The sequence below is a fragment of the Capra hircus genome, chromosome 8, assembly GCF_001704415.2.
Source record: "Capra hircus breed San Clemente chromosome 8, ASM170441v1, whole genome shotgun sequence".
NCBI classification, from domain to species: Eukaryota; Metazoa; Chordata; class Mammalia; order Artiodactyla; family Bovidae; genus Capra; species Capra hircus.
The window spans coordinates 98299129-98323322 of NC_030815.1; the positions used below are offsets into that span (position 1 = coordinate 98299129).

Here is a 24194-nt window from a genome sequence, read left to right on the forward strand (position 1 = left end):
AAATTTGGCTGGTAGGCGGAGCCCGCGGGAGCGGAGGAGCAGCGCGCATGCGCACACCGCGTGTCTCGGGCCACACACCGGAAAGACGCCCTACTCCTGGGCCCGCGGGAGGAAGTGTCCGGGTCCCGGAGGGCGGGGTTTGCAGCCTTGGAGGTCGCCATGACTACCGAGCCCGAGGACCCTGAGGCTGCCCTGGCTGCTGAGCCTGCGGTGCCGTCGCTTGTGGATCGTTACTTTACTCGCTGGTACAAAGCGGGTAAGTGGGGAATGATGTTCGTCTCTCCTGGGCCCCCTTGGCAATATGACAGATCATAAGCCACGCGCACTCTCCCCACAGCAAAAGGAACTGGATCTTTGTTCCCCTCTAGGCCAAGGGAATGGTATTTGCAGAGACCTGGCAAAAGAGCAGAGTGCATTCTGGGGAGGGCGAGTGCAGTGCGAGTTCAGGAGGGTGGGTTACTTGGGGGAAGACGATAGTCTAAGGTGAGGTCTCCGAGGGAGATAGGAACTGGCTTGCAATCTCCTTGAGTACCTAAAGGGTTTTAAGGGACTCAGTGCACCATAAAATGATTTAAACAATCAGGTCGAAACTAAGCTAGAGGCATAGGGAGTGAGAAAAGAGGTGGGTTAGAAAGAGGCGTTTAGATAGCAGATGCTTCCAGTTGTGTTGCTGGAGAAGACTCTTGAGAGTCCCTTGGACAGCTAAATCAAACCAGCCAATCCTAAAGGAAATCAGCTCCGAATGTTCATTGGAAGGACTGATGCTGAAGCGCCAATACTTTGGCTACCTGATGCAAAGAGCCAACTCATTGGAAAAGACCCTGATGCTGGGAAAGACTGAAGGCAGGAGGAGAAGGGGGGGGGGAGGTGACAGGATGAGGTGATTGGATGGCATCACCGACTCAATGGACATGAGTTTGAACAAACACCCAGAGATAGTAAAGGACAGCGAAGCCTGGTGTGCTGCAGTCCATGGAGTGGCAGAGAGTCAGACACAACTGAGCTACTGAACACCAAGAAAGCAGAATCTATTACTCTTCACCACTCTCTGGTGGCTCAGTGGTAAAGAATCTGCCTACAATGCAGGCGACCCCAGGTTTGATCCCTGGGTCCGGAAAATCCCCTGGAGAGGGGAATGGCAACCCACTCCAGTATTCTTGCCTGAAAAATCCCATGGACAGAAGAGCCTGGTGGGCTACAGTCCATGGGGTCGCAGAGTCGAACACGACTGAGATACTAACATACACTTACAAGTAGATATCCTATTGGAGAGCTTTGTGTCCCTTCAAATAAGAGTGATGGGACCATCACTGGGGACCCTCCTCCACATCCTTGCTTCTATTCATTCAGGGATAATAGGTGTAATCGTTTTTTGCAATATTGAAATATTTTATAATAGCATATGTCTTATTGGCCAAACTTTGTGTAACCAACCATCAGGTTTATCCTAGATTGAGGAATCTATCTATTCTATCCTGGAATGCATGACTTTCAGTGCTAACATGACAGTCCTGGGCAAACCAGGATGAGTTACTCACTCTAAAATTGACCAGGAAAACATGTGCTACTATATTAAAAAGATGCATCACTAATCATCACTTTCTTTCCTAATAGAAATAACGAGTATAATCATTTAAAGTGAGAATAAAACAAGATGGAGCAAAGAATTAACATCACTTTGACATTGAATGAATGATTCCATCCAGATTTCTTTAACTTCTTTATAGGAAGCCTTTAGGTGTATCTTTTTGAGTAATGAGGGGATACCAGTGACATATGTATCTAGTCTTCACAATTAACTATCTTAACGAACCAAAGAAAGTAGCACACAGTGGCAGTAAATACTGACTCAAGAGCCATAGACTCATTCATTTCTTCTAGATGTCAAAGGAAAACCCTGTGAAGACCACTGTATACTACAGCACTCTAACCGGTAAGCAAATTGGAAATTTTAAATTATTAAAAAAAATTTTTTTCTGGTATTGTAGCCTGGTATGGTCTTGTACTGAATATTCACTAATTATTATCTTCAACTGTGTTGAGATCGTATTATATATATAATAGGCATTTGGTTGACAAGAATGAGTTTTTCAATGCTTACATTAAACAAGTAAACTTGATTACTCAGACATCCAAATGGAGGACCATACCCTTAGTCAGCTACTACTTCAAGTAACCAGCCTGTGCCTAACCATGGAATTGCCCGAGCTCATGGAGAGGGCCAGGGTGGAAACGCTGATGTGCATATGGGCATGTCTCCGTGCTGTCTAAACACCTTGGTACGCTACCCTTCTAGGGGAAGGAAATTCAGTCCCATTTTCTCCATTTTTATTATTGTATTCTTCAGTTAAGCTCCAATAGTAGCTGGGGAAAAAAGTGCAGGGGAGGGGTGGGTGGGGAAGGAATGATACGTTGACTAAACAAATGTCAGCTCAGCTCTTCTAGTGCCAGCAGGAATACTATGTTATAGGAGGAAGAATTACACCATGCAATAATATAGGATCAATTTTTGCTCCTCGTAGAATATGTGTCATCACGTTGGCAGGATCTCATCCAGTTCTTCAAAGTGGAAAAACAATTAAAAGCATTTCTTATCAAATCAGTACCAACTGTAGCAGACTTCAGAACAAAGTCTCTGGGAAATTTAAGCGGGTATGTACCTGTATTTCTTTACTTAAATTCTCTATTGTCAGAATAATGATAGAGCCAGTCAGTCTTATAACCAGCAATATATACTCAGCATACTTCCCTGGCAGTTAAGAGATGATTTTAAGAATCACCTTGAACTTCAAATTTTCAGACCAAAAAGATAAGGTATTTCAAAAGGAATATTATCTGTCATATAGGTTCTGTACCACCATCCCTACCATCCCCGGGATAAAAGATGGAGAAAGTGGGCCTTTGAAAGAACAACTCTAATCCCAATATAAGAAGATATTTTGTCCCTTCTAATTTTATTAAACCAGTATGTCAAATTTTATAAACTCTAGATCAGTGCTTTTTTGTCACATATTTTCACATGTGAATTTAAAAGAGAAAAAGTTCTGGGGTAGTGAAAAAAAAAATCAGTCTTAAGAAAATACACAGTATTTGCTTCATATCACTTGCCATTCCTAAATCATTGCCAGTTTAGTACACATCTAGCGATACCTTCTTCCTCCAAAGAGTGTTCAGTTATAGAAAAATGTTACCTCTATCCTCTACAACTCTATGTAAGACCAATATTATTAATATTAAAGGAGGGTATCACACCAAGGACAATTCAATACCATACTAAAATATCTTGACAAAGACCCCAGATGGTGAAGTTTGAGTGGATGACTTCAGTTCAGTTCAATCACTTAGTCATGTCCAACTCTTTACGACCCCATGGACTGCAGCACGCTAGGCCCCCCTGTCCATCACCAACTCCCGGAGTTCACTCAAACTCATGTCCATTGAGTCGGTGATGCCATCCAACCATCTCATCCTCTGTCGTCCCCTTCTCCTCCTGCCTTCAATCTTTCCCAGCATTGGGGTCTTTTCAAATGAGTCAGCTTTTCGCATCTGGTGGCCAAAGTATTGGAGTTTCAGCTTCAACATCAGTCCTTCCAGTGAACATTCAGGACTGATTTAGGATGGACTGGATGGATCTCCTTGCAGTCCATGGGACTCTCAAGAGTATTCTCCAACACCAGTTCAAAAGCATCAATTCTTCAGTGCTCAACTTTCTTTACAGTCCAACTCTCACATCCATAAATGACTATTGGAAAAACCATAGCCTTGCCTAAACAGACCTTTGTTGGCAAAGTAATGTCTCTGCTTTTTAATATGCTGTCTAGGTTGGTCATAACTTTTCTTCCAAAGAATGTCTTTAAATTTCATGGCTGCAGTCACCATCTGCAGTGATTTTCATTTACTGAGTTCATACAAAGAGTTTCTGCTAATTACCCTCACTGTTCTATAAGACCCTCATTTATACTAGGCCTAAAGGCCTCTAATAACCTATCTTATAATTATTGATTTTTCCCCCCTCATTCAAGAAGAAAATGGACTTTAAAAAGCATGGACCATTCTTTGAAATCTACAAACTTCAAGTAACAGTTAGTGCTTCTGATGTTCCTGTGATAAATCTTTGTCAAAACAGTAACACCATTGTTACAACTGAGGAACAGAGAGGGACCTGCATTGGATCTCAGCACTGCTCATCATTTATTCTCCTAAGGGAGGTGACAACAAACACACTTCTTTTTGACACAGACCCAGTGGCAGAGAAACCATCTAGGATACATCCCTAACTGCTTCTCTCAAAAGTGGGGGGTCACAATGACTAGTATTTTGAAACAGAGTCAGCACATGCCAGAGAAGTGAAGCGTGTGCTAACAACACCTGAATACTAATGATACTGTGAGTGGTAAAGAGGCCCTAAAGAACAGTATCTAGACCTCAAATGTTCACTGCAGTAAAAATTCCTGGAAGAAAAGAACAACACATGAGACATGCTTACATCCATTTCCTATGAGCCTTCTTGTAGGTATTTGTCAGAACCTCTCCAGATATATCCGTACAGTGGAGAACGTCAAACTAAAACTGTGCCATGACATTCAGAGAGATTAATGTCAAAATTCAGTATACACTAGTGGGAGACAGGGTAAGGAGTAAATTACTCTTAACTGCTATTTAAAACTTTTCTGTTTTCCACATTTTCCTTAAAGTGCATTTAAAAAAAAATTAGAACAAAGATCCCTCTTCAAAAAGCCTTCGTGATTGACCCTAATAAAGAAGTCCTTTTATCTATTATCTTTTATCTATCATCCATGGCCTTTTATCTGTTATCTTTTATCTATTATCCATGGCATTCTCCAGGCCAGAATACTGGAGCGGGTAGCTGGTCCCTTTTCCGGGGGATCTTCCCAACCCAGGGATCAAACCCAGGTCTCCCATATTGCAGGCGGATTCTTTACCAGCTGAGCCACAAGGGAAGCCCTTTATCTATTATAGTTCTAATATAAAAATAAGTGGGAATCTTAATGAAACTACCTGTATGACATTGCTGTTGTTTGCTATAATATTAGATTTTATATTGTTTATTGATAAGATTTCCCTGTCCTTTTGATATATTTACACTTGGATATATGGAGCTTTCTCATATACAGTTAAATATAACATATAATAAGATAAAATATATTCTTAATATGTAACTAAACTATTACCACATGTGTCTTTGACTGCTTTTTCCCCTAGAGCTTAGGATGTTACCTGACCCGTAGCAGGCATTTAATATATGAATATTTGAAGAAATGAATGTTTTTTTCTGTACTTCACTCATTTTTACTTAAAACACAAATTCCAGGAATATATGCTATTGTAACACTGAGGGCTGCCTCTCAAAGAAAAATGAGAATGTACATGAATTAATTTTTCTTCCCTTTTATTATCAGGGGGCACAGTTTCTCACAGAACTTGCACCTCTGTGTAAGATTTACTGCTCAGATGGAGAAGAATATACCATATCTAGGTAAGTTACTTTTGAACCACAACTTTGGAGAAAGAAAGGAGGTTAATACTTTTCTTCAAAACAATTTTTTTTTTTTAAACTAGCTGTGTTAGGGGACGGTTGATGGAAGTGAATGAAAACATTCTCCATAAACCATCTATTCTTCAAGAGAAGGTAAAAAGGGCTGGGGAAGTAGGAGCCCATCCAGTACTTTTTATCTGATTTTTGTATCATTCAACAACATTAAATATTGTTTCCTTTCTAGCCGTCTACCGAAGGCTACATTGCAGTTGTGTTGCCCAAATTTGAAGAAAGTAAAAGCATAACAGAAGGGTTACTGACACAAAAGGAGTATGAAGAAGTTGTGGTGAAACGCCTCAAAGCCACAACAGCTGCCTCACGAGGGGCGAGGACTGAGGCGGAGTGAAAGCAGCGCTGCCTCCTTGTCCTTACCTGGCCTGCCAGTCCGTGCACCAAGGAAGAACCGCGGGTGAGGCCCGATCTGAAAGCCTGACCGAGTTTCCTTTCTTCGTCTTGCATAACAAGCCTCAACTCTGTCTTCCGCCTCCCATATCTGATTACCCATGTACTCACTCACTCTGTCCTCTTGCTTTTCTCTAACAAGTGCAAGCAAGAGATGTTTTCCTGGTTAAAAACCAACAAAGCATTTTGAGGAAAAATTTACTCATCATCCTGTAGCCCATTAATAACTACTATGTTTTGATATAATTCTGTTTGAATATTACAGATGGTAATTGTTTTTGCCTCAATTTTCCATCATGTTGAAGCTGAAAAACAACCAGCCTTTCTTCCCCAATCTGCTTCAGTGTGACACCACCAAAACGTCTGGTCTGTTACGTTACCAAGAAGAGGCAAGGGTGTAGTTTGCCTTCTCTGTTCCTACAGGTTGGCCTTCAGCTCTGAACAATGTAGCACTGGCTTCTTAATGGGGGACACATGAAAAGGCCTGAAAGGGGCTTTGCTAACATGCAAGTATTATCATGTGGTGTTATATAACGTTTATTTGTGGTCACTCAATCTCACACTTCAGTTACAGGATAAGCAGTGAAGAAGTTATTATAATTCAAAGACACAGATGCCTTTGAACAGAAAAAAAGCTTTCATATTTAAAGAAACAAAAATCTATGAATTTATGGTTTAAGATTATATATTACAATGAATTTCAAATAAAAGTGCTTTTTAAATTATTATTTTTCCTTAAGGGCTGCAACGCATACAAACATACAAATATTTCTTTTTAAATAAAAGTTATCATTGATGTGTAAATTCTTTTGGACTTCCATCATCTTTTGCTGTTCAAGTTGTAAGTTATCCCTTTCCCACCCCTGCTTGCACTCTGAACCGGATGTGAAACAATGGACTGGTTCAAAACTGGGAAAGGAGTACCTCAAGGCTGTATATTGTCACTCTGCTTATTTAACTTATATGCAGAGTACATCATGAGAAACGCTGGGCTGGATGAAACACAAGCTGGAAGCAAGATTGCCGGGAGAAATGTCAATAACCTCAGATATGCAGATGACACCACCCTTATGGCAGAAAGTGAAGAGGAACTAAAAAGCCTCTAGATGAAGGTGAAAGAGGAGAGTGAAAAAGTTGGCTTAAAACTCAGCATTCAAAAAACGAAGATGGCATCTGGTCCCATCACTTCATGGCAAATAGATGGTGAAAAAATGGAACAGTGACAAGGTCTTTCTTTTCTTGGGCTCCAAAATCATTGTGGACAGTGACTCCAGCCATGAAATTAAAAGACACTTGCTCCTTGGGAGAAAAACTATGACAAATCTAGACAGCATATTAAAAAGCTGAGACATCACTTTGCTGTCCAAGGTCCCCATATAGTCAAAGCTATGGTTTTTTCCAGTCGTCACATACGGATGTGAGAGTTGGACCATAAAGAAAGCTGAGTGCCAAAGAATTGATGCTTTCAAACTGTAGTGCTGGAGAAGACTCTTGAGAGTCCCTTGGAGAGCAAGGAGATCAAACCAGTCAATCCTAAAGGAAATCAACCCTGAATATTCATTTTAAGAACTGATGCTGAAACTCCAATACTTTGGCTACCTGATAGGAAGAGCCAACTCAAAAGAAAAGACCTGGATGCTGGGAAAGATTGATGGCAACAGGAGAAGGGGTTGACAGGATAAGATGGTTGAATGGCTTCATCGACAATGGACATGAGTTTAAGCAAACTCTGAGAGAGAGTGAAGGACAGGGAAGCCTGGCGTGCTGCGGTCCATGGGGTCACAAAGTTGGACACAACTTAGCAAATGAACAGTTCTCATTTCAAGTATATAAGCTCTTTTGTGAATAAAGCTTTTAAATTATTTTTGATTTATAAGGAAGATTCTTTTAAGTGCCAGCCTGACTGTCCCCTAAGTATACCCACCAGACATGATACAAGTAGTAACTCTGAACCTCCGCTCTGATAGTACTGTGAGCTCAAAGTGTAGGTGTAAACCAGCAAATCCCCATTTCATGTAGCACAAATGATTCCCAGAGATGTCATAAAACAAAGATACTAAAGATAGTAAAAGGATTATATATCTGTTTTACATATACTGTTACAGCATTCTCCCATTATTTCCACTGTAATTTAAAAGAATATTTTGGTTTCAGGGAATAAATATCATGTTCGGTGATGTCTATAAAGAAATATTTTATAAAGGTCATAACAAAGCTGACTACATCCCATTTTCTCCCGAAGGCCTACAGTAAATTCAGGTTTCCTTCAATAAAATACTGACTAGCTAGGTGGTAGTTCTGTGGTTCTTCATGATCGGGTGCATATTCATTATGAGGGCTGAACCAGATAATTATCATCAGACAGGCCTATAGAAATGCTGCCTTTTGGCAACTGGCATGTCCTGTTAGATTTCAAAATGAATTTCAAAGCACCGTGACAAAAGAACAGGAAAACAAAGCTAACAATGCAGCACCAACACAGAACTTATAAACGGATCCTACAAACCCACCCCACAAAAACAAAAGCTTTGAACCCTAAAATTTAAAAGACTAAAGATGTTTATTTGTTTTATAATGGAACATTTCAAAGGCACGTATATAAAATGTATGTTTACTCAGAATTTAAACAGCTTAGTTCAGTTATTCTGTCTTCTATCTTACATTCCATCAGTTGCTACTGAGAAGTAGAAAAACTACTGAAGCCAGTAACAGAGGCTTAGGGTTCCAACTAATATTCAGGGCAGAAACAAGCCAGCTATGCTAGAATGAGAACTACAACCACTTCCTGGTGAGCTGCCCTCTAGGCTTTTGTGGCGTGAGCTCCAGGATCCTGCTTTTGGGAAGGGAGAGGAGAGGGACATGCATCACAATAGACTGCCTGTGCTCTTAGGATGGATGACCTGCCCCAGAGGGGAAGGCAGAGGCCCAGTCATTCTCAGTAGACAGGAGGGAGTGAAGACGAGTCCACAGGCTTATGGGAAACCCTGCATCACCGAGACTACTGGCTATCTTCTGCTGCAAATTAGTGTCCTAGATGAGAAGCTTAAATTTTATAAAATAGAAACTTATGGTAAAATATGCCATCCGTGAGCATATATTTAAAATAGCTTCTTTGGATTAAACTGTCGTTAAGACAGTTGGGATATTTGGTCTGACTTAAAGAACATTATTCAAAGCAATGTCCCATTTTAAAATCACCCTGCAATTAGAAATACAGCAACTACCATGGCATTTATTAGTTGTCAGAAAGCTTCACAATCGGTTTCATAAAATCAGAAAATAAAGCAAGATTTCAGTTTGTTTTCTCTGCAAAATTGTTGAGTTTCTGAAACATAAAGGATCATTTGCTTTCTAAAATGGTCAGTGTTGCCACATGGCGTTCCCAAGATCTGACCTCAAAAGTTTCTCAAGTTTTACCATCCACAGTTGTAACTGAGACCCATCTGCTGTTTTCCATCTAAAGCTGGAAAGAATTGATATAATTAGTTTCTGCTTTACTCTTAAAATAAAAATTGCAAAGTTAAACAGTATCTATTTTCTTTTGCATTTGCAATTACAATTTTAAAATTTGAGTTTAAGACAGAGAGATCATCTCACCTTCTTCAACAGTTTACAGCAAAGTGAGAGAAGCTGAACCAAAACAGCCATCATGGATCTCGCCTTTGTAATACACTTATCAACCTAGAGTGACAGAAAGCAAGCAGATCAAATTCCTACCAGGGGGCCTTCAAAAGACTTTAGTATCTACAACTTCACCATTACAGAAATCTAAGGGATCTCAGAGGGTACACAGATTAAGGTCTCTGAACTGACTTGACGGACTGAGGCCCCAGAACACAGAAGCCGCGACTGCTGCTGAGGTCTCGTGCGTGCCAACTTCATGGAGCCTCAGGAGAATGAATGCAAAACCAACCTGCTCTATTTCAGACCATTGACGGGTTTCTCAGTGTGCACCAGTGGCAGTGAGCCCCTTAACCTGCAATCCCTTGCACTCTGCTGCACACAAACTTCCTAAGATAAACAGTAGGAGCCTTTCTCTCTGAAGGGTCTGTGCCCTAGACAAGTGATGATGGTGACATTTAGGGGCAGCTGCTCAGTGCTATGAGCGACGTCACTTTCACTTTTCACTTTCCTGCATTGGAGAAGGAAATGGCAGCCCACTCCAGTGCTCTTGCCTGGAGAATCCCAGGGACGGGGGAGCCTGGTGGGCTGCCGTCTATGGGGTCGCACAGAGTCGGACACGACTGAAGCGACTTAGCAGCAGCAGCAGCTCAGTGCTATGGCATTAATCATGTCCAAAAAGCTAACTTATCTGGTGAACCTACTGCTCCCCAAGGTCAGCTGCAGATGATAAACAGTTCTTGTAGTTGAGGCAGGAAAATGGAAATCAGTTGTACTTTGGGTATTAACACTTTATTTGAAGAAAGAGGCTGGACGCTAACCTAATAAAAAAAGGAGTGTGAACGTTTCTCAAGTGCCTTCCTGCACATCCCACTGTCCCTTTTACCTTTAGAAACACTTGATTCTGTAAAGGTGTCTTAATTATTGTCTGGAGCTGGTGGCAGAGAGGGACAAACTTGTTTATTTCCAGGAGAAGCATAAGTTTGTCATCATCTTTCAGCTGAAATGTAAATATGGTAGTTATAACAGTTCCAATGAAACTCCACCTTTTAAACATCAAATACCATTATACCTTAATAATACACTCTCAAAATGAGTATTTATGATATCATCACCAGGACCAGGCAGGGGGATATGTGAATTACCTGTTTTGAGAAAGCCTGTACACTTGAAGCAAGCTTCAAACCCTCTTCAGCAAAAACCTGGTAGAAAGGAAAAACTACTTTAGGTGTATGTCTTCTATTGGTAACAAGTACACTCATAGATAATTTTCATATGGAATTTAAAACTAAAACCCAAACATTAAACACCTGTCATGGAACTCCTAAGGTTTTTCTTGTGCCCAGGAAAACATAAGAGTTTAACCCTATCCACAAGCAGATTTCCCAGACCTGATGCAAATTCATCCCTGCACAGGCTCCTCTACTTGTGGCCACCTCCAATTACCGTGGAGGATCACGTGATACTTAGAAAAATTATGTCTGGGCTTCTGGATGGATCTGAAGTTCATCCCATAATAGCCCCAATTATAGAAGGGTGATGAATCTTGGAACATGAGGTCAAAAGCATTAGAACACTGGTTTTTGCTTCCGGCTTAGCAAGAGGGACTCTGTCACCCAGACATGTTCTTCAGCCATCTGAATGGACCAATTCAGATTAGATTTTTACTACTTACCACACATTCTATGATTTATTAGTAAGCAGAATAGGATGACAGGAAAGAATGCTGGAAAATACTTTAGACTATTCAGGATGATTATTTTTAAATGGTACATAGAATCTTTTAGAGTGAGAGATACCAGGGAAATGAAGACGTAGCTTTAGGTGGCAGCAGTAAGAGTAAAAAGAACTGGGTAAATTTGAGAATGATTTTTGAAGAAAAAGAACAGATCTTGGTAATAAATTAGGTAAAGCATATGAAGAAGGAGAAAATCATTTCAGGGTTAACTTTAACCCTCTTTCCAACAGCCTTGCTATCATGGGATAAACTGATCTCAGGGTCAAATAGCCCTTTACATCCCTCCTTAGCCTTTAAAAGGGAAACCAATGTGTTTCACACCAACCTTCAAACCTAATGGAATGATTCACTTAACCCACATGTTCCTCCTCATCTTTCCACATTACCACTTTCTCTTGTACGTATCAGCTCTTCCCTTCTAGCCTGCAAACCCCTAGGAGCAAGATCCCTGTCTCACAGAATATCATGGTCTCAAAACCACCTGAAAGCTGATGACTCCTAAGTCTCTCTATTCTTGAGCTATCCTGACGTGAACTGTACATCTTACTTGAGCAAGACTACATGCTTGATTTCCAGCCTCTAAATCCAGTGTTGTCCCTCTGTTCCTTATGTCAGTAAATGGTGCTACTGTTTACCCTGTTGGTCAAACCAAAAGCCTTTGAAAACAGAAGTCAGGTCATGCCATTGCAAAACCCTCAGTGGGTTTTCTATCATTCTTGGGGGGAAAAAAAAAATCAAGGTTTTTCCCAAGGCTCAGAGATGTCATACGTTACCACCTTCCTTCTTGTTCACTCCATTCCACCCACGCTTGTCTCCTTGTTCTTCAGACACCTGCACTTCCTATACTTCAGGGCCTCTGCACTTGTTCTGTCTGCCTAAAATATTCTACCCCCAAGATATCCATCTAGCTCACTCTCTCAACACTCTACTCAAATATTACCTCCTTAAAGAGGTCTTTTCTGACCACCCCTCTATCACTTTTATGTTTTTATCTCTAAGTATTTATATATGGGCATTATATACTTAATTGCATATTGTCTATCTGCTCCCACTAGAATGTAAGCTCCATGGGGAGGGGAAGGGGCTTCCTTTTGTTCACTTTTCTCCGCAGAGCTCTTAACCCCAGGATCTGACACACCAGTACAAATTCAATGACTATTTGATGAACATTTTATGTAGACACTTCAGCAGATGTTGGTTTAATAAATAAGCTAACACAGAAAGAAGTAAGTGTGGATAGTTTTGCAGTGAAATACTCTCTACGATGTGGTCTGTCTTGGAGTGGACACGGGTCAAACTGAACAAAATGAATCCGGAATTTACTCCAACTTTTTAAACAGAAATAGCTCACTCATAGTCAATTTTACAGAAAAACCAAATGAAACATCTCCAGCAGTTCTTCTGACTCTGGTGACTGGCATCCTCTCAAGCTGAAATCCCTTTCCTGAAGAGACTTAGGTGAAAGCACAGGGGAATGCCACAGGAAACTATATAAAGGTGATAAAGTGATAGAAATTTCAAATGCAAGAATGCCCTTGGTTCTAGAGGCAAACAGACTGACATGAGAGTCAGGGGAAGCAAGAAAGGCATCCTGTACTCTCACCATCTAAGCCTCTACGTAAGGGGGGAGGATTAGAGTCAGGCCTGTGTGAAATTTCGTGAGACACACAGGGCAGAAGGGCGGGGGTCGTGTCTCTGTCTCTCCCTGAGCGCCCTAATCATCGGGACTATGGAAGAAGGAAACTAACATGCACTGCGAAGCTGCAATGGTCTCAAGCCTGTGACAGAAGCTTTCTTATGCGTTTCCTCATTTAGTCAATACCATTCATCCAGTGCAATAATGAAGTAAAAAAGCTTTCCTAGTATTCAGGACAATATAAGAGACAAGCATCTGCTAACAGGATATTTTTACCTACTTGGGAAAACCTAAACCTTAATATTCCATCTAGTGACTATCAAAGCCCATTCTACTTTATCCCTATGTTTTTTTTTTCCAAAAAGGATAACCATTTTTTAGATTTAGCTGTAAAATAAGCTGTGCAAACCCTTGACTTTTCTACCACGCTTCTACTGTACACATGTGTGGTATGCACAGGTAAACACACTAATGTGATAAAGTAAATCATTCAGAAAACTATCTGTTACCAACTTTTAGTCCAGAATTAAAGTATTATCATAAAATAGAAAGTAAACATACCTCTAGTTGATGAATTAAATCCTGGTAGGTTTTTAATGGCCCCTCTCCCCTGAAATAAAATAATTATTAAGGAGGTAAGAAAAAGCTATTGCCTAGAAATTGATTTTAAAGTTTCAGAGCACCCTGTGTATTTACAGATCCAAAATTTGAAGAATAATATTGGAGACGAGTAATATTGTCACTCTTCTTAAAGCAGCTTTAACTCTTACCTCCTAAGGCACGTTTAAAAACTGGTCAACATTATATATGTTAATTTTATAATATAAAGAAAATTAAAACTGACATATTTAAGTTTTATGTTTCTTTTTTAACTTTCTTCATTTTCCTTCATAAACTCAAAATATGAGATCTGAAAATAAAAGGCCTTTGTTCCATAAGAGATAAAAGATGAGACCGAAAATCAAGAAATTCTCATTTTTTATTCTAATTTCAACTATGGCAAGGCACATCAGTTAAGTTTCGATTCTGAGTCTATAAAATCAGCAAAACAATATTTGTGGTACCACTCTCATCAAGAAGATTAAGGAAGATCACATTGAAAACTCCCAAGAAGAATTAAGAACTTCACAAGCGAAAAGTAAATCACAACAAAGAGCAACAGAATTCATGAGGAACAGCAACAGCCTAGGCGTGAATCAGAAGACCTGAAATCTGGCAGGTACCGGGGGCCCTCAGTAGCTACTAGTTATGAACACAACATTCTTTTATGCTGATAAACTGTTGGAAGGACAAATGAAACTATGAAGCAGAAACCACTTTAACACTATATGATACTGGTATGTGTGAAATCTTTAAAAAGTATAATCCATTAGAAAATCTAAAAGACATAAATTATAAGAAATATGAGTAACTGTAAATAAACGACAAAGAAACTATATAAACTGTCAAGACAACCTTAAATAACAGCCTTAAGAAAAACTATAAAACCGCCCAGGACCATTACAAAACTGGTATTGTGAAGACTTAACAGATGAGTCTCAGAAAAAAGCAATTAGATGAGGCTGGTAAGCCACTGTCTTAAGGGAAAACAGAAAAACTGTTTGGGGGAGAAACAAGTATACTGACAGGGTGGGTAGAAAACAAAGCCAGCTTGAGAGTCTACGACAATTATATTACCGAGACTTGCAAGAATGACACAAGGTGCTATACATCACAGAAAATTCATTTTATTTTCCTGAAAGTCAGTGTTTCCTGTCCAATAACCATACCCCAGGAACAAGTCTGCCTCCACGGAGCTTTAGAGCCTTTCACGCTTCGTACTCTCTGTGGGCCGCATGTCATCCCTTGCCAAGATCCACTATTCTGACTCAGAAACAAAAACTGCTTACCATACAATCCTGAAATATCCTGAGATAAGAAATAAGAAATAAAAGGGGCATTCACAAACTTAAAAAAAAAATTCCTACTGATCAATCTTTTATTTGGGAAGATTTTATATACCAAGGGTTTCCCCGGTGGCTCAGATGGTAAAGAATCTGCCTGCAAAGCAGGAGACCTGGGTTCAATCCTTGGGTCAGGAATATCTCCTGGAGAAGGGAATGGCAACCCACTCCAGTATTACTGCCTGGAGAATTCCATGGACAGAGGAGCCTGGTGGGTTACAGACCAGGGAGGGTCACAAAAAGTTAGACATGACTAAACAGCTAACATTTTCACTTTATATACCAAACCTGGAGAAGGAAATGGCAACCCACTGCAGTACTCTTGCCTGGAGAATCCCATGGAGGGAGGAGCCTGGTAGGCTACAGTCCATGGGGTTGCAAAGAGTCAGACACAACTGAGCGACTTCAAAACAAACAATACCAAACTACATTTGGTAAGTAAAAATTTATTTCTTCAGTTTTTAGCAGTCAAAAAATTTTTAATCTGATTTTTATCACCATGAGATAACTAGCATGATTCCAGTGCAAAGATCTCTGTTTCTTCAGTTAATCTTCACATTTCAGTTAACCACACGTTGAATGTAGGTAAACAAAGAAACTCTATTTTACTTTCTTTTGCACACTTGACTCATCGGATTTTTAAGTGATATAAACTAAAAAAGGAGGTCAAAACTAGTTTGAGAAAATTCAATTCTGGGAGAAGGTTGCTAAGAATTAAGAACAAAGGAAGGAAACCACCCAAGTGGGGGACAGAAAGCTCTCCAATGATGGAAAACAGGGAAAGATATTAACAAATGACTGCTGACCTGAGGCAAACTTACTCAACTCCTATCATTTCTCCCTTACCCCCTGGAAGAATCATTTCTCTTGAAAAGGTAGAAGACATCATGAAGACAAGAATGAATGTTTCTTCCTCACCCCTAATCTTCCTTTATACGAAGAAATCTTCACCGGCACAGCCTCCCTGACTTCTCTCTGCGCTCTCACTTATCTCACCCCTCAGAGGAGCGTGGACGATTACTGATTTTTATGTTCAGTCTTTTTGCTGACTTTGCGAAAATAAATTGGACACGGTAGCCCTTTCATTTTTCCTTTTTCTCTTGGTAGTAAAGGTACCCTTGGAATATATCTGGTCTTTCAAGTGTTTTAAGAGATACATTCTGCCCCTAGGGGGTAAGATTTCTTAATTCTAGGTATTATTTTTAAAAACCTATTTGTCTATGGCTATAAACTACATTATTCAGTATCAGCTTTATAAATGCCACTGGCCCCCATCTGCCTATTCTTTTGCTTATTTTTCAGTTAATTCTGAATTTGGGTGAAGAAAAAGGGGCTCTTTATTGAGCCCCAAAGCCCACACAGTGGTAGTGATCCCAATTAGTTTAGCTGAGCTTCAGACCAAACGGATTACATTCCAGAATACGGGACAACGGGCAGGTGCGGCCCACTGCTGGCTATAATTTCAAAGTCAAAATGAGTAGAGGAGAAGCCACAACACTGAAGACACCAAGTATTCTCCAGTTTTGAAAAATGAGAAAGATACATATCAGAAGGATGAGTGAAAAGTCTGAGGTCATTCCTTGAGAAAATTCTAGAGCAGGTTATTGAGTGCATAACTGATTAAAGTTTTAACAACACTGAGATACTATGCCATATGTATAATCTTCCATTATTATAAGAAAAGACAGAGAATGTAGCTCAGATAAATGTAAAGTTAGGGAAACTCTGCTACATAATGAATGCTGACCCGAGGAGGTGTGGCACCCTACCCACAAGGCAGACCTATGGCTCTATTCCTTGACCTGTGTATAAGCAGTCCCTGCATAAAGGTTTCAAAGGCATGTCGTTTAAACTTACTGATGCAGGCTGGGGGAGACACTGATACGTGGGATGACGAAAAATCAGGAAGCAAAATTATTTCAGAACTATGCAAGGAATGGCACACAAACCTAGAAGAGGATCTCATCTAAGTCCAAATCCTCATTAAATGAATGTCTTCTTGCTGCATTCACTGAACTGTCATAAGAACTACTACTCAGTCTTTTTACATATATTTGAAACCAACTTCAACCTATCAATGACATAACATGGCACTTTTTCTTTATACCAGATATCATTAAATTCATTTTAAAAGGTAATGTAACTACATTTACCTAGTAAATAAATACAGAGAATAGGCCATACTGGACATGTTCCGTCCAGATAGAACCATCTCATTCTCCTGATCCTCCCACTTCTCAATCTCGCAGTTGGCATCAGAAGTGAGCAAACCCAGTTTGAGTCCAAGCTTTGCTATCTTGGCTTGCTCCTACAAAACATACATTTTTAATCAAAATGATGTAGCCATTAACTATGTAAAAGTAAGACTGGAAGTAAGACTATCGCAAAAGAGAAGATCTTACCTCAGAGTCAGGCTTATCTGCCTTTAATGATCTCAGGTTTGCACTATTCTTCTGTGACAATAAAAAGATTAGAGCATCTTAAAAATCGGTACAGTTAATTGTGAAGACGCGCAATAGTAACGCAAAGCATAACAAAGTACCTTAACAAAATTTTAACTAAAATTTTTTCAGTTCATACTTAAACTTTATTAAACTGTTTAAGTAAAAACAATTATGGTTGACCCTTAACAACGTGGGGGTTAAGGGCGCTGACCCTCACCTTAGCCAAAAACCTCCGTATAACTTAAAAAGAGTCCACTCTCCACATCCATAGCTCCCCCATATCTATGGTTTTCCGTCTGTGGATTCAACCAACCTCGGATGGTGCAGCACTGTAGTATGAACGATTGAAAAAAATGCACTAATAAGTGGACCTCAAACTTCAAACCCATGTTGTTCAAGGGTCCACTGTAATGGCAAATACCCAAATATGTGGCTTCAGCTTTGAACAGGTAGGTAGTTGGAAATCTGGGGCTATGGAAAGCATCTGTGTTTCAGACTCCTGAAGACTTCCGCAGTCTTCCCACAGACCAATTACTACACACCCAAACCTCCCTGGCCCCTCCACTAAATTATTCTTAAGAAATGTTGTAATAAAATTAACCGCTACATGGCAGCTTTCAATATCTTCCAAATGTTAAGACTCTGGAATTCATTTCCTTTAACCAGTTTGCCCTTTTGAGGGATAAATTTCAGCCTCCTGGTTTCACTTACATCCAGATTCCTAATCCTATATCCCAGGTTATATAGGTAATTATACTTAGAATTTAGGATTTACTATTTGAACCAGCATGCCTTTATGGCCCTTAGCTTTGAAACAGCAAGTTAGTTTCTATGTAGGCTATTTAAAACTCAAGAGTGTATTTCCTCTAGGGCAGGAGAAAACATTGTACACCAGTTTGGTTACCAGGCTGGCCCACAGATGATTGCTTACTTGTAAAAACCACTACCTATAGCAATGTTTCTTTGAAAAATATATTCGGAAGTTCTCTTGAGATGGCGGCCCAATTTGGGTATTCCCTGCGTTCTGAGATCTGGTGGGAACTCCCCTAGCTGGGGCAGCAGTTCCAGAACAGCTGGGCTAGTAGAGAGAAAAAGGCCAGGAGACCAGGGAGCCATTTACTTTTTAAAGGAATCATTTATTTAAATCACCCCCCCACCCCTGCCGAGTATATATTCACACACATGGACACAAAATGCACATTATGATAAAACACGTGTATGTCTGCTTAGCTTAGTTAAGAAGGTAACTCTGAAGTATATGCGTACTTCTCTGTTTTTTGTTCCCCTTATTATCACCATGACTTACTACTTCTGACCAGCTATTCTGAAACCACTTTAACTGCAGAACAGAACAACTGCAACTTTTCCCTTTTTTCTCTATCCCAGCTTATATTTGTCGTGTTCCATAAAAGAAACGGGAGGAGGTGACGGACAGAAAACAGATACGGGGAGTCTATAAAGCTACACACACACACACACACACAATGGACAGAAAACAGATACAGGGAATCTATAAAGTTACACACACACACACACACACAATGGACAGAAAACAGATACAGGGAATCTATAAAGCTACACACACACACACACACACATACACACACACAACGGACAGAAAACAGATACAGGGAATCTATAAAGCTACACACACACACAACGGACAGAAAACAGATACAGGGAATCTATAAAGTTACACACACACACACATACAACGGACAGAAAACAAATACAGGGAATCTATAAAGTTACACACACACACACACACACACACACACACCGGACAGAAAACAGATACGGGGAATCTATAAAGTTACACACACACACACACACACACACACACACATACACAACGGACAGAAAACAGATACAGGGAATCTATAAAGTTACACACACACACACACAACGGACAGAAAACAAATACAGGGAATCTATAAAGTTACACGCACACACACACACACAACGGACAGAAAACAGATACGGGGAATCTATAAAGTTACACGCACACACACGCACACACACACACAACGGACAGAAAACAGATACAGGGAATCTATAAAGTTACACACACACACACACACAACGGACAGAAAACAAATACAGGGAATCTATAAAGTTACACACACACACACACACAACGGACAGAAAACAAATACAGGGAATCTATAAAGTTACACACACACACACACACATACACACAACGGACAGAAAACAAATACAGGGAATCTATAAAGTTACACACACACACACACACACAACAGACAGAAAACAGATACAGGGAATCTATAAAGTTACACACACACACACACACACACAACGGACAGAAAACAGATACAGGGAATCTATGAAGTTACACACACACACACACAACGGACAGAAAACAGATACAGGGAATCTATAAAGTTACACACACACACGCAAGCACACACACACACAACGGACAGAAAACAGATACAGGGAATCTATGAAGTTACACACACACACACACACACATACACACAACGGACAGAAAACAAATACAGGGAATCTATAAAGTTACACACACACACACACAACGGACAGAAAACAAATACAGGGAATCTATAAAGTAACACACACACACACGCAACGGACAGAAAACAAATACAGGGAATCTATAAAGTTACACACACACACACACAACGGACAGAAAACAAATACAGGGAATCTATAAAGTTACACACACACACAACGGACAGAAAACAAATACAGGGAATCTATAAAGTTACACACACACACACACACACACACAACGGACAGAAAACAAATACAGGGAATCTATAAAGTTACACACACACACACACACAACGGACAGAAAACAGATACAGGGAATCTATAAAGTTACACACACACACACACACACGCACACACAACGGACAGAAAACAAATACAGGGAATCTATAAAGTTACACACACACACACACAAAACAACAACGGACAGAAAACAGATACAGGGAATCTATAAAGTTACACACACACACACACAACGGACAGAAAACAAATACAGGGAATCTATAAAGTTACACACACACACACACACACACACAATGGACAGAAAACAAATACAGGGAATCTATAAAGTTACACACACACACACACACACACACAACGGACAGAAAACAAATACAGGGAATCTATAAAGTTACACACACACACACACAACGGACAGAAAACAAATACAGGGAATCTATAAAGTTACACACACACACACACACACAACGGACAGAAAACAAATACAGGGAATCTATAAAGTTACACACACACACACACACACACACAACGGACAGAAAACAAATACAGGGAATCTATAAAGTTACACACACACACACACACACAACGGACAGAAAACAGATACAGGGAATCTATAAAGTTACACACACACACACACACACGCACACACAACGGACAGAAAACAAATACAGGGAATCTATAAAGTTACACACACACACACACAAAACAACAACGGACAGAAAACAGATACAGGGAATCTATAAAGTTACACACACACACACACACGCACGCACACACAACGGACAGAAAACAGATACAGGGAATCTATAAAGTTACACACACACACACACACACAGACAGCCTCTTGGGTTCATTAGAAAATAAGCAGAGAAGACCAATGATTTCTTTGGCTCCATGTATAATTACATCATCTGTATTTTCTTCCTTAGTCTAGTAGACTACAAAGCAATTGATAGAAGTATTTAAGAAAGTTAAGAAGACCCTAGAGGTTTTTAGGTTTTATTTTATTTGGAATTTTACACTCTACCTTTATTCAATTTAGTTGTGTTTTCATTGTTTTTATTTTTAATTTTACAAATTATTATTATTAAAGTGTTTATATGAAGACTGAAAGGGAATTGCCTGAAAAGGTACAGAAACCATCCTAATCATATAACCAAGCTTGCCATCTAGTGGGCATTATTTTATAATGCAGTCAGATGCATCAGTTTTAGTCGTATAAAGCCAAAAAAAAAAAAAAAAAAAAAACCACACACACACAATTCATGCGTCTAAAAACAAACAAAATGGCTTATTTTCATCAAGGCAGAAAGCATTCAGAAAGTTCTTAGTCTGCATAAAATGGTTCCAACATGACCTTGTGAATTAGACCCAAGCTATGAAAAACAAAACAAAAAAAACCCCTGACTTAAGATTATGGCTTCTTATTAACCATAAAATCCATTACCTATTCACTCAACCCCCAAACCAAACACAAATAACCAGACTATGGGCTACATCCAGACTACTACTTAGAATAACAATTCTGAACAGTAGCAACCTCCACAACAAGAGCATAATTTGAATTCTGAACAAAAATATTCTCAAGTGGACAAAGATCTACTTACCATTGGCTTTGGAAGTGAAAGGTAGCCATACTTCTCTCCTGCAAATAACATAATATAACTTAAAACAAATTTCCCACTATTCACATTTAATTTTTAAAATATTATTAAATAAAATGTTAGTACATTAGTTTTGATAATTTAGTAATTACATATGACTGAGGAATAAGATTTTAATTTTGTTTGTGAACATGAAAAAAATATATTTGGCACAGATTTTGATTTATAAAATTGTTTCTGAAGTCCTGTCTTCACAATTTATGTTTAATACTCCCTACATTAAGCTGACATTTGTGCCATCCTTACTTCTGAGTTTATACCTCTAGATAAATTAAGTCCAGAATTAAGTTCCAAAGGCCCTCTCATCTTATGAGGATGTAGAATGATTTTTCATAACAACCTAACCGAGGTCCTCTTTCAATATCCAGAGCTTTTCTGTATCTCCACAACAAAGTTAATCACCCAAGGACAGGAAAGCCTCATTATTTCACTGAAGATATGCTCTAATATTCCTTTGTTCTATTTGAACCATCTTGAAGTTAATCTGAGTAGCCTGTAGTTTATAGGGATGTACCAGGTTCCATGGCTCCGCACTTATTTTGTCACTTGGCAGACTGGATGTATGAGATGCTGTTCACTGAAGTGGGGTGAATAGGAAGAGGAGCATGCTTATGGATGAATATGAACTTACTGGGGGGGTATATGAGTTGGGAATAAGGGAGTGATCCAGCCAGACAAAAGATAATGGGGCCAGGATGTTAATAGTAGAAATGAAGATAAGAGGACTGATTTAAGAATAATTTTACAAGTAAGATTGGTAGGATTTGATGAGTACAGAGGTAAGAGACAGTTTGAGGATAACTGGGCTTGATTGAATCCAAATTCTGTAATGCCCCAGTCCTACCACTGAGAACATGAATTTTTTTTTCTGATTGATCATACCATGTAAAGTCCCTTTCAGGATCAAAACTAATTATAAGAACTTCTACTATGGACTATTAGAGCATATCTTCAGTGAAATAATAAGGCTTTCCTGTCCTTAGGTGATTAACTTTGTTTTGGAGATACAGAAAAGCTCTGGATATTGAAAGTGGACCTCAATTAGGTCAGAATCGGCAGGCTATGAGAGAAAGCAAGAATTTGACTTTTATTTGTCTAAAATAATCTCAAATTCTAAATGTTGATACACACTCATCACTAAGGAAAGGTGGAGTCTTTTTGATCTGGTCCCTTCTAATACAAAGGGGGATCATGGCCTCCCTAAAGGCAGAAATGGATGAAGGCAGAGAGGCAGGAAGACAAAGATTGATTTTTGAATTCTTGACACAATCTCAGGAGGTCCTATTATGAAATCTAAGGGTTTCTTGGTAAGGGGACAACCACCTAGCTCTCAGACTGACTTCAGATATGCAAACAGTTAAGGCTCTTTTTCACTGCTTAGCATGTTGTTTGCTACTTAATTGGTTGGCTAACTGATACTTGCAAATATATCTGATTAGTTTCCCAGTCAGGGGAGTTAAAATTTGCAGAGCAGAACTAACCTGGCTAAAATCGAGTAGAGGCTTTCCAATCATAGTTATGAGTTATAACAGTAGCAAAGAGAAACCAGAATCTGAAGGACCCACTCTGTCCTTTGCAGGGGGCAGGTGCGAGGTAACAGGCAGGTCTGTTGACATAACCATACAGAATAGGAAGAGCAGCACTGTTACACTGGCTCAGCTCATCAATGACAGCTAACTCAGAGCTGGACTTCTTTGGAGGAAGAGCTATATTTATGAGCTTCATGATAACAGTCAGGGGGGAAAAAAAGGCAATGCAGGAAATTAAGCAACTCTGACTCAATTCACCCTATATAAGTAAGGATGCCTCTGAACAGCAAGATACTACTAGTTAAAGAATGAGTGTCCCATTAATCAAAGGCAGCAGTTTCCTACCTAAAGAGGAATTTCTGTTCAGCACTTAGGAAGTTAAGAAAATCCTGATCTGGGGGGACAGGTTACCCAAACCTTAAGAAAGACTGGGAAGTCTACACAAGTCTTACAGTTAAATGACCATTTTCTTTAAATATGGATCAGTTATAATCAATTTACCTTTTAGTATACAAAACTCACCTCACATAAAACCCATTCAATACTTTATCAAAGTATCAAAATAATGTGCCATTCAGACTAGCTATTGATTTTTAAATGCAGAAGCGTGGTAAGCATTTATTACATTTTACAAATTATATCTACAAAGTCTACTATTCTCTGACTTTTAAATAAATCAATAATTATCCTAGATGGGTATTTAAAAAAATATGATACGTTTAGATGCTCATATTCAGTAAAATATGTAATTTGATGTTATTTTGACTTTAAATGACATTTTAAACAAGCATGCTGACACTAACAGAAGCCATTAAGAAGGAAAAAAAAAAACATAAAAACACATAAACAACTGGACACACAGTACAATGGGAAATAAAAATCCAAGTTGAT

General features: G+C 39.3%; 2 protein-coding genes across 3 annotated transcripts in view; one reads left to right on the forward strand and one right to left on the reverse strand.

The window, feature by feature from the left end:
• Positions 79 to 6764, forward strand: FAM206A (family with sequence similarity 206 member A). Of its 2 annotated transcripts, XR_310243.3 has the most exons (7): positions 79 to 256; positions 1882 to 1933; positions 2523 to 2652; positions 5421 to 5497; positions 5581 to 5650; positions 5742 to 5966; positions 6225 to 6684. XR_310243.3 is itself a non-coding variant. In XM_005684281.3 (6 exons), the coding sequence occupies exons 1-6, from the start codon at positions 160 to 162 to the stop codon at positions 5901 to 5903; spliced, it is 588 nt and encodes a 195-aa protein (XP_005684338.1). In that variant the 5' UTR covers positions 79 to 159; the 3' UTR covers positions 5904 to 6764. The 2 variants fall into 2 exon arrangements, 1 of the variants encoding a protein (XP_005684338.1); XM_005684281.3 differs by having other exon boundaries at positions 5742 to 6764.
• The window catches only part of CTNNAL1 (catenin alpha like 1), a 59318-nt gene continuing 43624 nt past the window's right edge, over positions 8501 to 24194 (reverse strand). Inside the window, exons 12-19 of the mRNA XM_018052563.1 lie at positions 21718 to 21755; positions 17300 to 17350; positions 17051 to 17205; positions 13516 to 13564; positions 10726 to 10782; positions 10467 to 10580; positions 9557 to 9640; positions 8501 to 9422 (exon numbers count right to left, since the gene is read on the reverse strand). Coding sequence (XP_017908052.1) covers positions 9417 to 9422; positions 9557 to 9640; positions 10467 to 10580; positions 10726 to 10782; positions 13516 to 13564; positions 17051 to 17205; positions 17300 to 17350; positions 21718 to 21755 — 554 coding nt within the window. The 3' untranslated portion in view covers positions 8501 to 9416. The remainder of the gene's footprint in view (positions 9423 to 9556; positions 9641 to 10466; positions 10581 to 10725; positions 10783 to 13515; positions 13565 to 17050; positions 17206 to 17299; positions 17351 to 21717; positions 21756 to 24194) is intronic.